General features: G+C 38.5%; 1 protein-coding gene across 1 annotated transcript in view; it reads right to left on the minus strand.

Moving 5' to 3' along the window:
• The window catches only part of LOC109069688 (neural cell adhesion molecule 1-like), a 96,419-nt gene extending 81,011 nt beyond the window's left edge, over window positions 1-15,408 (minus strand). Inside the window, exon 1 of the mRNA XM_042771690.1 lies at window positions 15,357-15,408. Coding sequence (XP_042627624.1) covers window positions 15,357-15,408 — 52 coding nt within the window. The remainder of the gene's footprint in view (window positions 1-15,356) is intronic.
• Window positions 15,409-17,097: the final 1,689 nt, after the last annotated feature.

The following is a 17,097-nucleotide window of genomic DNA, read 5'->3' on the forward strand; positions in this document are numbered from 1 at the left end:
GTACAAATGATTGTACTGTAGTGGTTGACCAGTAGGTTTTTTTTGTTGTTGTTGTTTTTTGATGGCCAATGGAAACATCTTATAGAGCAGTGTTGCCGATGGCTCTATAATTTAAAGGGGTCATATGATGCGATTTCAAGTTTTCCTTTCTCTTTGGAGTGTTACCACCTGTTCGCGAATAGATAAGATCCCTAAAGTTGCAAAGGCCAAAATCTCAAACCCAAAGAGATATTCTTTATAAAAGTTATCCTCCTAAAACCTAAGCCCTCCTAAAACACCTCATTCAAACACACCCCCACGTTTACGCCACAATGTGGGAAGATTTACATAACGCCACCTAAATATTCACCCAAAGAAAGAAGGCGTAAATGTATTGTTGCCACCACCACCGCCGTTGTCATGTTGTAAAGAGGCTGTGTGTTTCCTTGCGAAAGCGAAAATACTTTGTTTGGCCTTCCAAAAGAGGACACAACTAGAAATCAGTGGTTAAGTTGTATTTACAACACTTTTTCAGAACAGTACAACCCAAATATTCAGATGTGTGCAGCGCATTTTGTGGAGGACGGTTTTCTGAACTTGGGAGAGTAGACTACAATGCCAGCTGTTCTGACTTACAAACTGTATTTATGTTTTCAAATTTAAAGGATTTTCCACTGACAAATCAAATGCGAGTTTTGAGCAGTGTAGAGAGTAGTGCTTGTTGTTTGTCATTTCTCCAATCACAAATGCAGACATGGTTTTAGGTTTACGTGGCACAATGCAACGCAACACGTAAAAAGACATTATAAGTCATTATAATCCATAATTTTGTCCCCACTGAATACAACAAATGCCTCGTTTGTAATGGGTTTTATTGGTTTTGTCTCGTTACACCGGTGTCCTGATGATTTGTGCTACCCTGTCAGATTTTGAACTGTGTTCCCATTGAATGGTCCCTACACAGTGTTCATTACTCCCTGAGTAGGGGAAGTCTGTTGAAGTTTACCTCACTTCGGAACATTCATTCGCGGATTTGTGCTGCGCAATGTCTTCACACACGGACAAGTGTGACATCATATACCGCTGTAAATAAATACAATTTAAATTCATGTCTCGCACACTTCAATGCACTTTGAATGGAACATATACGTTCGCTTCGAACTGGAATCATAGTGGAATATCCTGTGATGTCCACTTCACAGGACACTTACAGTCAAATAGAACAAATGTCTGAAGAGATAAGAGAAACATACAAAATGTGCAGAGCAGGGGTGTGAGGACTGGAATTGAGACCCACTGACCCAACCATAAACCTACCCTTACAGTAGGATAAATACAGTGTTGGTAGCATAATTTGATAGGTAGCGTTATTTGTTAGAACAACGGGACACGGCATAACAGTATGTTAAGGGACGTAACATTTCCGTCACACGCTTGAGGTATTCAGCCAATCACACAACACACTGGATAGCTGGACAATCAGAGCACTCCTCGCTTTTTAGAAAACTTATCAGCCGAGGGCTATATTTAAAAAAGGGCAAATATATATCAAGTCAAGTCAAGTTCATTTATTCGTCTCCCTTGGGAGAAATTTGGTTTAGAGACAGGGTACTGCTGCATAGGCAGACATAAAACATATAGACAACATAAAACATAAAACATCCAACAAAGGAGAGGGTACATAACTGGCAACCAGATGGGGACCAAAGTGCAAGAGGATCAAGCTTCAATACTTGAAGTACATTGCAGTTACAATTGCACATTTAAAGTGCAATGCACAGTAAAGTGCTGGTGCATGTTAAAGTGCGGTGCACAATACAGTACTAATACACATTCAAACACACACTACAAATGCTATACATGTTTAAAATTCTGGTACGAATTTAAAAAGATGCTGGTACATGTTACAGTTCTGATAAAAACCTCCCTACATTTGCTCATTAATGAGCTTAACTGACACTGGGACAAAAGAATGTTTGAAACCGGTTGTATTTACATAAAGAGACCCTGTATCTTCTCCCTGGAGGGCATCTGCGAGTATTCGCTGCACAAAAACATGGGAACTGTCATTTAGAATGTGTTTTTTGCCTGAGTAAGGACAGCCTCGTTGAACAGTTCCTGAGGGTTAAGGGGGGGGTGACCCATAATCCTGCCCGCTACTCTGACCAGGTTGAGAATCTGTGATTTAAGTTTGACACTCAATTACCAAACCAACTGGTGATACCATACCGTAAAATAGACTCTATTGCTGCCCTATAGAAAATTAGCATTATGTTTTTACTGACACCAAACAACCGCAGTCTCCGTAAAAAGTGGAGGCGCTGATGGATTCTGGCGCACACAGTGGCTACTTGTGTCTGCCAGCTCAGGTCACTATCAATGTGAATGCCTAGGTACTTGCATGAATTTTTGTTGAGTAATGTTATTGCCATGTATCGTCACAGGGCTTCGGTCACCAATTGATTTGGGATCAAAGAGCATTTCTACAGTCTTGCAGGTGTTAATCTGTAATTTATGATTGTCGCACCAGTCCACAAACCTGTCCACAGCATCTCTGTGAATGGATGAGTCAGAGTTCTCAGTGAGTAGACTAAGAACAGCTGTATCATCCGAAAACTTCACCACATATTGATTAGGCTCAAAACTAACACAGTCATTTGTATACAGAATAAACAAAAATGGTGAACTGACACATCCCTGAGGGGCACCAGTACTACATATTTCTGTATTTGATAAGGAGGAATTAAACTTCACCTGCTGTGGCCTCTTAGTAAGAAATGAGTGGTACCACCTGATTAAAAATGGATTTACATTCAAAAGGGCTAATTTTCTTAGGAGAATATGTGGCTGAATTGTGTTAAAAGCAGAGCTAAAATCAATAAGGAGCAGTCTAGCATATGCACCTGGAAATTCAAGGTGCTTCAATGTAAGGTGCATTATAGTTGATATGGCATCACTTGTACTTCGTTTCTTTGTATATGCAAACTGATATTTGTCTAATACTGGCTCCACCTCTGAGCGAAGTACATTTAACATAAGTCGTTCCAAGCCCTTGAAGACATTGGAAGTTAATGCAACAGGCCTATAATCGTTGTCCTCCTGAGGACATGCCTTTTTTGAACTGGAATTATAGTGGACTTTTTCCAGATCTCAGGTACAACATGTTTATCAATAGAAAGTTTGGAACAGCTGGTGCCATACCGGAGACAATTCCTCTGCAAATGTTTTTAAAAGAAAAGTGGACATATTATCTGGCCCCGTCGCTTTTTTTAGGTGCATTGATTTAAAAACCTTGGTTACCGCATGTGGATCTATAAAAATCCTGTCCTTCACAGTACAATTTACCTTATCTAAAACATCACAGCAGTCCCTATTGTTGTCAGATTCAAAACGCATATAAAATGGTTCAGTGCATTTGCTTTTAAACTCTCATCCTGAGCAAACAGGGGCTTCCCTTTTAGCCTCCATGTTTGTCATTCCTCTAATTGAGTCCCACAGTTTCTTGGAGTTGAACATAGACAAGTTCTGTTCTGCCCGCTCCTTGTGCTGCAGCCTAGCTGCTCTCATATGTTTATTTAGCTCTTTTTGAGCTGTTTTGACTCCATCTGTATCACTAAGTTTAAAGGCAGACTTTTTCCACTTAATACACTCCTTAATATCTTTTGTTATGTAAGGTTTATTGTTCGGATATATCTTAACAGTTTTTCTGTGGAATGATGGAGTCAACACAAAAGGAGATGTAGGCAGTTGTGGATTCTGTTGCCCTGTCAATGTCCGCCTCCTTGAAAAAGACGTCCCAGTCTGTCAAGAGAAAAACATCCTTTCAGTTCCTCAATCTTATCGTCCGACCACACCTTTACAGTTCGGATTTCTGGTTTGTTGGACTTAAAGACTGACCGATATGTAGGTAGCAGATGAATTGCATTGTGGTCAGAGTTGGCAAGGGGAGGTTTGGCTCTGGCTGTATAAGCATCCCTGACATTACCATAGCACTTGTCAAGAATGTTGTTTTTTCCTGGTGTTGCACTTCACATATTGATAGAAACCAGGTAGACTCTTGTTCAGGCTGCTGTGGTTAAAATCCCCTAGTATCAGTATTGGGGCGTCAGGTTTGTTTTGTAGGTGACGATGGACACAGTCAGCAATTTGATCTGCTGCTCTGTTGGCATTCCCACTTGGTGGGACATAGACAGCGCACACAAAAATGTTGCTAAATTCTCTTGGCAGGTAGTGTGGACGTAAAGTAACACACAATAGCTCCAAGTCCGGGTTGCATATAGTGTCTCTTATTGCAAAGTTTGAGCACCAACTGTCTTTGATATAAAATACATACTCCTCCTCCCCCTACTTTGCCCGAATTTGCGTCTCTGTCCAGACGTACATGAGAAAACCCGTCTACCTGTACGAAATTGTCTGGTACATCTTTACTAAAACCAAGTCTCAGTGAAAATCATTAGGCCCTGACTCACGGTATTCATAGCAACCCCTGGCCAGTAAAACGCAGTTCATCCAGCTTATTTCTCAGGGAGCGGGAGTTACAAAGCAGCATCTGAGGCAGCGGTAACTTACTAGCCCTCCGAGTGCGCTGTCTCACGCCGCCTCTCTTGCCCCTCTTCCTCGCCTTCCCATCGCGGCGATGACCTGCGCCGTGATGCCGATATAGCTCCCTGGGCACATCGTTGAGTAGTCCTGCCGATGGTAGAACTCCGCCGTCTTGCAGTGCCAGCAGCTCGGTTCTGCTGTACGTTAGCTGGTTGATAATCCCATCCGCAAAACACTGGATGAACTGGCCAGACAGGATTAGCCTCGCCAATGCTATCCGCTCCATTCCCCTCTGTCTCATGTCGCATATATAAAGTAAACATATATATAAGATATATAAGTCTTGGCAAAAACTATTGCATTGTTCATCTCTAGCACGCTTGAGTTGCATGCCTCAAGTGTGAGAAATAGTAATAGTATTGACGCTTGCCACCCAAAAATGAACCTCACCCTCATGTTGTTCTGGTATGCATTTATTTCCTCCGCAGAACACAAGAGCACATTTTGGCAAAACAGTTTACCATTGACTTTCATTCTATTTTTTGTCCAAGTCAATGGGAACTGAAACTAACTGGTTACCAACATTCTTAAAAATATCCTCTTTTGAGACTATCCCTTTAACAAATGCCACTAATAAATACATGATTAAGTGTAAGACTGAATATAAGCTTCAACCTAAAATCATCATACTTGAGGTTTGATGGCTGTTCTGTGCAACTATATTTGATGATGGAGATCAGAATGAAAAAAAGCTATAGTGACCCTGTTCCGTCATCATGTATTTACAGTACAGAGCGGTGGAAGGAGACAGTCAAGCAGAAAGACTAATGCATGTTCTTGTCAAACTGTGGGTCCTGGATGACGCACTCTCTGCAGCCTGACGTAGCAAATTTTCTGCCATCAGTGCAGAAGGGACATTCCTGATTGAGTCCCTCAAAATGCTGCCTGCTGGTCCACAGTGCCGCCCATAAAAAAAAAAAAAGAGGATTTCACCATCCTCAAAATAAACCGATCAATTCATAAGTTCACCCTGAGACGGAATATCAGCATAAGGAAGCCCAACAAGAGCTGCTTTGTGAGTAATACTACTGATATCTGCATCAGCACTAGGGAGCTTCTTCCCCAAAAATGAGATTGTTTTTCTCATTCATTGCATTTCCGTTGTCTCTGATGGTCTGACTGCCTGTGGACATTCTGCTTAAACTCTACATGGAACATCCGGGAGAAAAAAGACAACACAGTAGGGGTCATCATGACACATCCAGCTTCTGTTGGCCGAGTAAGTGTGAGGCATTTCAGGCAGGGGAGGTCACCCAGTCACACTGGACTCTCCATCTGTGTGTCTGTGCATGAGTGTGAGTGTGTTCAGGTGGCACGTGCTTGTAAGTGAGAGAAAGAGAGAGGGAGGAAAACAGACAGAAGGGGGGACAGCAAGAGACAGAGGCAGAGGGGATATGTGTGTGTGTGTGTGTGTGTGTGTGTCTGTGTCTGTGTGTGTACTGGTATACTGTATATGGTTTATGTGGACACAAATGTCAACCCTATACATTGCAAGTAAATCATTTGCATATGCGACTAAATCTTCACTCTGGGCGACTACATGATGTCTTATATTAGCCACTGGCTAATAAATTCTCAGATTTTACTCGCCAGTTTGTGAGTTGGACGCTAAGTACAAGTTTAGCACAAATATATTTTTACTCAAACTCAAACACTCTTACTGAGCACTTTAGAGTTTCATTCAATCTGTGATATTTCTCAGTTCATCTGAATGGATGTGCGGCGCACCCAGGGGGCAAGGAAGTCGACCGGAAGTTGAAGTCGGCCGCGTGCCGCCATCTTGTAGCAGAACTTCACTTGCGTTAGCATCCCATTGACTCCCATTCATTTTTTGCGTCACTTTCACAGCGAATAACTTTACATCTGAGGTGTTTTAAAGACTCCATTTGTCCATTATTTATTTCTAAAGATACACGACAATGTATAAAGGGCTCCATTACCTTCTATGTTACATTATGGCTCCGTAGAAACAGTTTTTTTTAAAAATAGGCTAACGATTGCGTCATAACCACTCGACTCTCTGTCGCACAGTAGAGAAATTACCGTACAGACAGGAGGAGACGCTCGCAGGCAATCGGGGAGACATCAAGAGATATGGCGTACTGGCGTTACATTTTAAAATACTATACAAAATAATTAATCAGAATACTTACTCCTGCTCACTCAGGCCAAAGAACTCCCCGCTCAAGTTCGCCGTCTCTGCAAGATTAACGATGGCAGTTTGCACGCACAGCTACTAGAAGGTTTACATCTGTCAGACAGGTTGCTGACGTCATCAAGCTTAGTTTGAGTCTGCGCGTCAGAAACGGAAGTTCTAAAAATCGCTAAAAACGGGCTTCACTTGTCTCAATTGAGTTCCAATGGGGTCGCTGTGTCCATTTCTTTTACTGTCTATGGGCTTGAGTGTGTTTGTTGTAAAATGAAGTTTTGTGTAAAGGCGCACAGCTTGCCGTCACTTTGTCTCTGTCTGTGTCTGTTATTGTGGGATAGATCTCTGTAGGGTATTTTATACCATGCAGAATTGACACGCTACATGTAAACGATATTCTTTGTTGTATTTTCCTGTCAAAATAACGGAGTTCCTTTGGAATTCTTCAGCCTTTAAGAACTACCGGGTTCTCCGGTAGTAGATGGAACTAATGTGCAAACGACAATCTCACTGTCCCTGTTTTGAGTTCAGCGAATCAATTCGAGCGAACACACACAACCTGATTAATATTCATGAATCCAGCAGCTTGTTAATCCTTAGTGCATTTTATATTGTTCTTATTAGTAGAATTTAGCCCATCTGCTGTTTGGTATGTTTTGTGTAGCCTAATTTCACAAAGCTAAAGTCAGACCTTTCTGTTTTTGCTTCAGGTTTTGATTTAGATCAGGTCTAATTTAGATCAAAATATAGGCTAATAAAGCAACTAACCATATTCTTCCTATACTCATATTTGCATTCTTTCTTGTCTTTTGCTTAAATAAAATACTTTAAAAATCAGTATTGGATTCTGCTATGAAAAGTTGTCTGAAATGAAGAAATTAAGATTTAAATGTTAGCATTGGAAGATAAAGTTCTCTAATTTACATAGCTAGCTGAATTAATGTCAGGTTATTTATTTATTGTGCAACTGTCTTATTTCATATGTAATTTGTTGTATGTCATAAAGCTATGCAGTTTCTGTGTGAATGATCAGTTGTGGAATTGGCTACGATGCTAAAATCTTGCCTAGGGCACCAAATTGGTCAGGGCCGGCCCGGGATTATTATTCATTATAATGATGACTAAAGTTTGGGACATAGGTAATTATATTTAATTTAATTTAATTAATTAAATTACAACATGCTTAAAAAGCACACACACACACACACATACAGTACATATAATGCACTTACAGTAGATATTTTTCAAGCAAGTTTAATTTTGTGTTACATTATGTTTTTGATTAAAAAACAAAACAAAAACATGGGTTTTGTGCTTTGTGATATTTCTTGTTTGTGGAAAGTGGTTTATACTTTCTTGTTTTAAGAGGCAGGAATGCAATGCAATTAAATATTTTTAGTTTTTAGAAAAGTTCTGAGGTTAACTATGGTTTTAGTAAATGCTTTGTAAATGCCTGCAAGGACAAATAACTTAGCAAATGTTTGAGGAAGAATTAGGCCCACATGAATTCAAAAGCAAAAATGCAAAAAGAAAAAAAGGAAAAAAGCACTGAAAATATTGAAGTGACCCTTGAAATGCGTAAAATCACAACGTTGCTCACCTGTGAATCGTGTATGTAAATAGCTATATTTCACTAACAAAATACAGCCTCTTATTGCATTTCTTGATTCAGTTTCTCAATATTTTTTTTGCAGTACACTGATGATATAAAGACATCAAGCCCAGAGAAAAATTTACACCAACACCAGCAATACAAGGAGAGAACATGCCCTCGGGGGAAGAAGAAGGCAGTGAAAAATCAGAACCATTAATAAAGAAAAGACTACTGGCACAGAACTGATGTTTTTGACTGCAATGTGTGCAGTACTTTTGGATGTGAACTTGACATTATTCATATTTTGGTTGAAATATTATTAGTAGCACAACCGCTTTCAAATGTGATGATAATAAGAAATGTTTCTTGAGCAGCATATTAGAATGATTTTATGGTTAGCATAAGAGACTAATTAAAAAAAATCAAAAATTACTTTTGTCAAACTTTCGAACGGTAGTGCACCTTTCTGGACAAATTTGCGAAAATAAATGATTATCTGTTTCCTAAGAACCATCTGCCTATCCCACTAAGTGCTTTTCAGGGAAATGCATTTTGACTGATGATGATAATCCATAACACACTCTTAAACATCTCTGAGTTGAAGGATATCATAGTAAACAGAGGTTGACGGTAATTATTTGCCAGTTTCCAGGCCAACACTATCAGGCCACGTCCATAACAAAGTGCACTATCCTTGACAGACATTTCAACAATCTCTTTCTGGATAAAAACAACAATCCACAGCACTTTAGCCGCCCATTATTTTGGAAACATATAGCATTGACAGCACGTTTAAAAACAGAAGTCATAAATAGCATTCATTACAGTGGATGTGTTAAGGTAAAGGACTGGTCTCATTAAGCATGAACGTGCACGGCTGTTCTGTCCTCCAGCATTCTGCAGGCCTAAATCTGCCAGCTATACTCATGATCAAAGGTGAGGCTAAGCAGAAGAGCTACATCCAAGGGAACCTTTAAGTCAAACAGGACGTCCCGCAAAACTCAGGGCTCACTCCCAAACATTGGTGTTTACTGCTGCCCATGTTACTGCCATCCAACATCACTGTGAGAGACATTCCTTCACAGAAAATATAGTTCATAAAGTCATTATATATAGCATAAACATCAGTAATACGTCATGTCCTTTTTAAACATCTGCCGCAGATCTCTGGGAGATTATCATGGAGGTTTAAAACAGTCCACTGGGATACAAAATGTCAGACAACAGGATAAGCATGTGATCTCTGCTGTACTGAACAATCATAGCTGAGGGCTTTATGGTTTCAATGATTCGGCTGCACATATGGGGAGAACCTAAACATGAATTTACTTACAAATGGTTTTTGTTTGATTGATGTAGGTTGCATTCGTTCGTGAATGAAGGTTTTTTTGGTTTTATAGCTTATTGGCATATGCTATCGCTACATTGGCTGAACCCTGAAATAGAAACAGGCCACCGAGAATGACCCCTAGAGAAAAAAGTTTTAGGTTGTTTTAAGACACAGCGTGCCAGGATAAAAAACATAGATGATTCTACAGGATCAATAAACTTGAGTTGTCCAGATCTATTAATTTTCAAAAATAAGTAGCCTATTCATAAATGCATAAAAATTGCATGGCATCAATATAGAATTTTTATATGAACGAATTTTCTGAATTAAAAATTCAATTTTGATTGTTTTATTATTATTTCTTAAGGGGACTTTTTTTTTTTTTTATCAAAAGGCTTAACTGCTAATTAACATTTAAAAACCTTTTTAATGCCAAGTTAAAGCCATGAGGTGTGACTAAAAAAAGTCATATAGCCCAATCACATGCAGGAAAAATGCAGGTAAAACACATATTATGATACAACAGAGTCGATGACCCTGGATTGTCCGTATCTAATAATTTTCAAAATCAAGTGTTAAAAAATACAATAAAAAGTCATTGTGCCAACACACAATAACGTTGTGCTTTGACTGTCCCAAGTTCGAGTCCTAGCTCATGGACCTTTTCCAATCCGGCCCTCCTCTCTCTCTCTCTCTCCTGCTTCCTGTCAACTAACTGTCCTATCAAAATTAAGTCAGAAATAAATATTAAATAACTAAATAAATACAATAAAAATGCAAATCATACTTACAATGATGTGAATATAGCTCTAATTTGAGCATGTTTTTCACATTGAAATTAATTAAAAAATGTTTTTTAAAAAAAGCTTCACTGCTTTATTAATTTGAAAAACATGTATCTCAAGCCAACCTCAGTGTGAAAAAAGTGGTCCAACATGCAGAAAAAAGCTGAAAAAAAACATAAAAGAATAAATGAATAAACTATATCATCAAGAGGACCCCTGCAGACTGCAGACTCACGACTGTTTGTCACGTACAATAATGTATTAAAATATGACATAATTGGTCCTATAAAACAAAGAGTTCCAAAGTGATGCGGTGCGACTCCACGAAAATGTATTAATTGATGAATTAATAATTCACAATATTTTAAAAAGTACATTTTTCCTTAAAAAATATCTTAAAACTTATCTGAAAAATTATCATTAACGTGTATACACTCACATGACTTTCAAGGTGTAAGGAAAATATGTTATTACTTTTAGTTGATGGTTACAACCGCCATCACACTACAATGTAATGACATACACTACATTAGTCATCGCATTGAAACATTTCTTAAAAATAGTCTAACATTTTTCAAAACCATAGAAAAACAACAAATACAAAAAGTGCATTTCTAAGAACATGGCGCACATGTTTTATACCAGATTTTTTTGGACATATGCCATTGACCCCAACAGTGGATTATAGAGGGGTTAACACTAAGTGCAAATAGCAAATCCACTTTTTGAACCTACTGCAAATGCAGACAAAAACAGTGTTCGAAAGAACAATCAAATGCAGATGCCCAAATCTAATCTGCGATGAGAGGACAGATCTAATCACAATTTGTGCATGAAAAACACTCTGTGCATGTTTGTGTGGGTGTACGGCAATAATGATCAAGGGAAATTGATCTGTCAGTGCAACATCTGTCCTGTTAAATCCTATTTTCTTTGGGCCACAAATTCATCTACTCGAATTCAGAAGCGAGGATGTGAGAGATCAGTCTGTCGTGTTTCCGGATAAGTGGTGGCACAGTGGGTTACATCACATTTATTGGTTTTGTCTTGCTCAGGCCCTCAGAGTCAGGCCAGGCTAATTAATAGCCCAATGAGAGCTTAACTGTATGTCAGGAGATTACGTCACAAAGATGACACATGCCCACAGCCTGGGGAAGTGCATCATGTGACCACAGGGCTCCGCCCATCTTGTCTCTCTGATGACAGTGATGAAGTCCCAGAGCATCTCTGGCAGCACAGCCATTTGTTTTCCTCTTATCATCAAAACAATGACATAAGAGTGGGGGATGATATGGCAAGCATCACATTTCATATTGCTCTTTTTGCTTTATCAGATTTCATAACTAAGAATTAGTGTGTATTCACACCAAGAAAGTCCGCTAGTTTACTTGCTTTGGTCTGCTTTGGAAACGGGTAAATATTAATTCTGTTGTTAAAAACAAATAAAGAAACCGTGTAGGAGAGTGGTTATTATGTGCAAACAGTGAGAAACTCTATATTATCTGTCACTTTCACTATTTGAGCAGTGTGCGCATGTCAAAAAATCTATTCCGATTTGAAGCTTGTGACATATAAACCCATACATCAACCCGATCACTTTATTTAGCGTTCATGTAAACACTACAATCAGATTCATCAATCGTAATGAATTCAGTCCGATTGAACCAAAAAGTCTGGATGAAAACGTAGCCATTGTCATACAATGTTGCAATTACGACTAGCTGAAAATAATACTTAATACTTAAAAAATAATAAATGAAATACTTAAAGCATATCACAATGTGAATTTAAACAGTTAGCCTAGATAAGTGCGCTATTAGGTGCATATCCAATGGCTTGTGCGGAGAGTGGAAGCTGAAGCACGCTTCAGGACATCAGTGGAAACAAATTAAATAAGCAGTCATTTTTGCTCATAAAGGATAAGATGCATCTGTAAAGATGCATTTCTTTCTAAAGTTGCGTCGAATGAGGAGATGGCAAGTCAGGATCATCAACTTCATATCTGCGACACTGACTCATAAAACATTCATAAAACGTTTATTAATAAATAATTCAAATAACTCCTTACTATTTTCTGTCTGTTTCTGAGTGTAATTTCTGCAAATGGGTCGGATCGAGGTCAGATCATATTCACACATTGAACGAACCATACCAGAGTTCGTTTGGAAGCAGACTGAGACAAACTCTTCAGCTGGGTCTTGGTACGGTTGTTTGGTCCGCACCCAAGTGCGATTTCTGTATTCACACCTGCCAAAAAGATCCGCACCAAGAGAGGAAATGAACTTGAGTTCAATTCAATCGAACCAAACAAGACAGGTGTGAATTAAACACCTGCCAAAAAGATCCGCACCAAGAGAGGAAATGATTCCCAAAAAAATCTGATAGATTTGTACGAGGAAACCTATAGACGGGTTTCAACGACAACAACATAAACAAACGTTACTGCGCATGCAGGCTTTTGGGGCCTTTTTAACTTACTTCTGGTAGACTTCCAAATAGATCAATAACAACAGCTAAGTAGTCCCTCTAGAGTAGATTATTTTTGATAACCAGCAAAATATGTTTGCTGCGTAAATCAGACTTCCTGAAAATGCAAATTCATTCTCTGCCAGCAGGAGGTGCTTTAAAGCGGGAGAAACAGAGGTTTCTGTAACTGCTGTACACAAAGCAGTGCTGAGCTCACAAACACTGCTTTATCTGGCATATAATATGCAAGACGAAATGAAAATGACATCGAAAATTTAATAGACTAATTAAAGGACGATGACATTGGGGGGGGGGGCAGGGCAGGGCAGGGCATGGTAAGGGGTGTTGCCCAAAGCGTGAAAACAACCCGTTCTACGGAGCCACTAAAATAGGGTCTTTAGAGTGTGTTAGGTTTGTTAGAAATTGCGTAATAATTTCTCACTGGTGTGACCAGCCGTTCGAGGGGAAAAAAAAAAAGTCTCTGCGAATCTGAAAGTCTCACTGTGGTTCAACAACAGACACTAGAGCCCTGCATTTCAGCCCGAGCCCACACGGACCCGATTTTTTACGCCCCTCGAGCTGGGCTTCGGGATAATTTTCACGTCATAGTTCAGACGCGGACCAGGCCTCCCACCTGTTTTAGACATCTACTTACTTTATATTGTAGACATCCATCAATTAGTGATGAAACAAAATTGTTTCAGTGCTGGAGATTTACTATTAATCACAGAATCGGCTTTATTGACAAGATACCCATGATAAACACATGCGATTTATTGTGCGAGCCCTAATTTTGAAGTGTACAATTTTTTCAATGATGAGACAGAAACCTTACAGGTTTATTTAAAATATATATGCATCTGTATTTCAGATACAAAACAGGAATTCTTATGTGTTTGGAATAACACGAAGGAAGTATTTGATGAAAATTTAATTTTTTAGTAAACAAAATTTGTTTCAGTTTGATTTAACTAAATGTGCATCACTTCTTTACAGTTATTCAGCAAAAATTGCATGGGGCATAAGGTATCCATGAAATATTGGGAATTTTACATTAGGGACATGCAAGAGATAAAACATGCCCACACGCAAATTTCATATCGTATTTAAGTTAGGTTATCTCTGAACATGGGAATTTAATAAAACTACTTGGTTCGTAAGTGACCTCTGAGTAAGAGATTTTTTTTTGTGCTTCACCACACAATTGACAAGGGCCAACTCTGCCCAAAAATTTTTGTCTGAAGTTTCGCTAATGTGACCACGTCTTCACCCCTTAAGTGTTTCATCAATACAGCTGTTGTCCTAAACGCCAAGGAATTATAAGCAAGCTAGTATTCAGGAGAAAACTCCCCAGTCTTAACTAAATTAGTTGATATTACATGTGATTTGGTAGTAAAACCTAAAGTGTTTGCTTATTTTATTGATGCAGAGCATTTGAAATATTTATGACTGCTTTTTATCACTTAATTAGAAAACCACAATTAATGTTAACGTGTATGTTACATGTGAGCTACTAAAACAATATTCAGAAGTTCAAAAGTGCAAAATATTGAAAATCAAATTGTGTAAATATAAAAAGCTCTGCCAAAAACTTCAATTAGATTTTTGCAAACACTATGTTGTAACTAAACGTGTGTCCCATCAGGATAATCAAACGTCCCACCACACACTTTAACACTTTGGGTCAAATACGTGGTAAGCAGGAAAAGTGCACTTGATAAATGGTTAAGTGCAAACACATTTATAAACAAAATAAATAAGTGGAATTAACTTACAAACAAACATTTATTTTAAAATGTCTTTTGAAGAACAATGATAAACACATCTTTAGCTACAATGTAGTTGCAGGAGGGTAATACACGAAACAGGTTAATTACATCATAGACAGATTCCCTACCCAAACTCGCTGATTGGACCCCCTTTCTCGACTCGTGCAGCAGGGTGGATTGCCAAGGAAATTCCATACCACCCTGTCCCATAAGGATTTACTGAGGATCAATTTAAGTCAAGTGCGATTCTTTCGAATCCTTCTGCTATCTTACCGATGCTTTACATTCAGAGCACAACTTAGTACAGGGCTGCTTATAATATTAGCTCAGATAATCCTGTCTAGTTAAAGGACAGGTACCATTTTCAAAGCCCACTGGATCGTAAGCCTAGCAAATTAGCCCCCAAAAGTCCCTATAAGCTGTATTATAAGGATGCTTAAATTATGCATAGTAATGTAAACAACACATTTCCTCTCACAAACTGTATGCAACAGTGTTGATCAATGAGCACAGCAGAATTCAAACAGGTCCACAGATGCACCTGCCACTGACATCCTACATCACTGACCATAAAAAAGTAGGCATGCAAATCAGAAAAATGCACAAAACCCTAGCTATTCATTATTATAACAGTTTATATTTCGTGTGCGGTTATTGCATAACACTTGAACGCGATCGTTACCTGCGTTGCCAAAGGAAAGAAGCACCAAGATTATCGCCTTGGTCGGAAACATGCATCCCTTTATGAAACACAGTTGTGTTTACTGTTTATTCTTGTCTTCCGTGCTTGAAATGAAAAATTTGTAAGAAATCCGTGAAATTACGCCTGCGAAGTTCCCAGGAGGTTTTTCTGGACGGGATGCGAATATGCACGAGTATCCTGATCGTTGCACGATATTGATATTGTTGCGGTTTAAATTCGCTTGCCCATATGTCGCGCGCTGAGGACTGAGAGGCAAGAGCGCGTGCACACGCCGCTTCAAGATGCACGCGAATAATCCGCCCAATCAGCAAGCGCCTCTGAGGAAACACAACGACATAATCCCCCAAATAAACTTACACTGACCCAACCTGGATACTAAATACGACCACCACGACTACACCTGGACTGCCCAGAGTAAGGAGTGGGAGGGGAAAATCAAGACATATATAAACACCCTAGTATACAGTAAGTTTTGTAGTAGGTTAATTAGATGCGGATATTTTAAAGGGATAGTCCACGCAATGAGGAACATACTGTCACTATTTACCCCTCTCATCTTGTTCCAAATCTGTAAAATGTTCGTTTTTGGTGCAACGAAAGTGGAGAATATTACGCAGAAATGTCACATTCAGTTATTGATGTTGGAGAAGTGATTAGGCTACAAAGCCAGTGAATGGGGACTCAGCCAATAGTCTTTGTAACAATAAGAAGAGGAGAAAATTACGACGGATATTTATATTATTTTTTTTCTGGGTTAACTTCCCTTTTAAGACATGGGTTTGGTAATATAAAATAGTGTAATTTTTTTTTTTGTTTAGTTTTGTTTTTTCATTCATTCTTTTCCTCCATGTATCAGCGAGAGTGTAGTAGATTATATGCTCTAAAGGCGGAGCCCTATTTTTGGTCAGTGTCTGAAAATAATGATCTCCCTCACGGATCAGTTCACTGATGTTTCCTTTATATAGCTTTCTCTATCCCATGCAGGGCTAAAGAGGAACTGCTTTTCACTGTGGCTGTAGAAAGGAATTGTGGTGAACTTCTGGAGAACAATGATCATCTAAAAGTATCCAGTTTAAAGCCTTGGTTGCTTAGGGGCTGGCCAACTGTTTTAGTGTAAGTGAAAACTGGCAGGAGATTTGTTATTGTCCTCTTGCATTACACATTACACAAAGTTTATTTGCATGATTATATTTGATTCCAAAAAGAAATATACCTTAAACACAAGATCTCTTTACACAGTTGAGGTAGGCAGATATATTACATGATTAATAATTTATCATTTCATATTTTTTAGTATTATGTTTTTGCTATTGCAATTTCTATGTAAATCATTTTAGAATTTATTTTTTTTTTTGTGGTTAAGATAGCCATTTTGCAGATTTAAAGACACATATATGTCTTTAATATTTTATAAATATCTATATTTTAAATATCTTTTATATATATAAAGTATAGGAAACAATCTGAAACAGGCAAAGTAAAACAAAATAGTTCACATTATCTTATTTTTCTTGATGATTTTGGTTATCATCACTATAGCATAATTTGGTTGAGTACAATTCCTGAACAATGCTACTTTGTTAGTAAAGATCTCAAAGGCTATCAGATTACCACCACGAGCAATCATGTCATTAAAAGCGGGTGTCATTGTCATTTGAGACATCTTGCATGGTATAGTAACCTTCTTTGTGTAGTTTCTGTGACCATTGTGATTGTTTTT

Source organism: Cyprinus carpio, chromosome A15 (genome assembly GCF_018340385.1).
Source record: "Cyprinus carpio isolate SPL01 chromosome A15, ASM1834038v1, whole genome shotgun sequence".
Taxonomy (NCBI): Eukaryota; Metazoa; Chordata; class Actinopteri; order Cypriniformes; family Cyprinidae; genus Cyprinus; species Cyprinus carpio.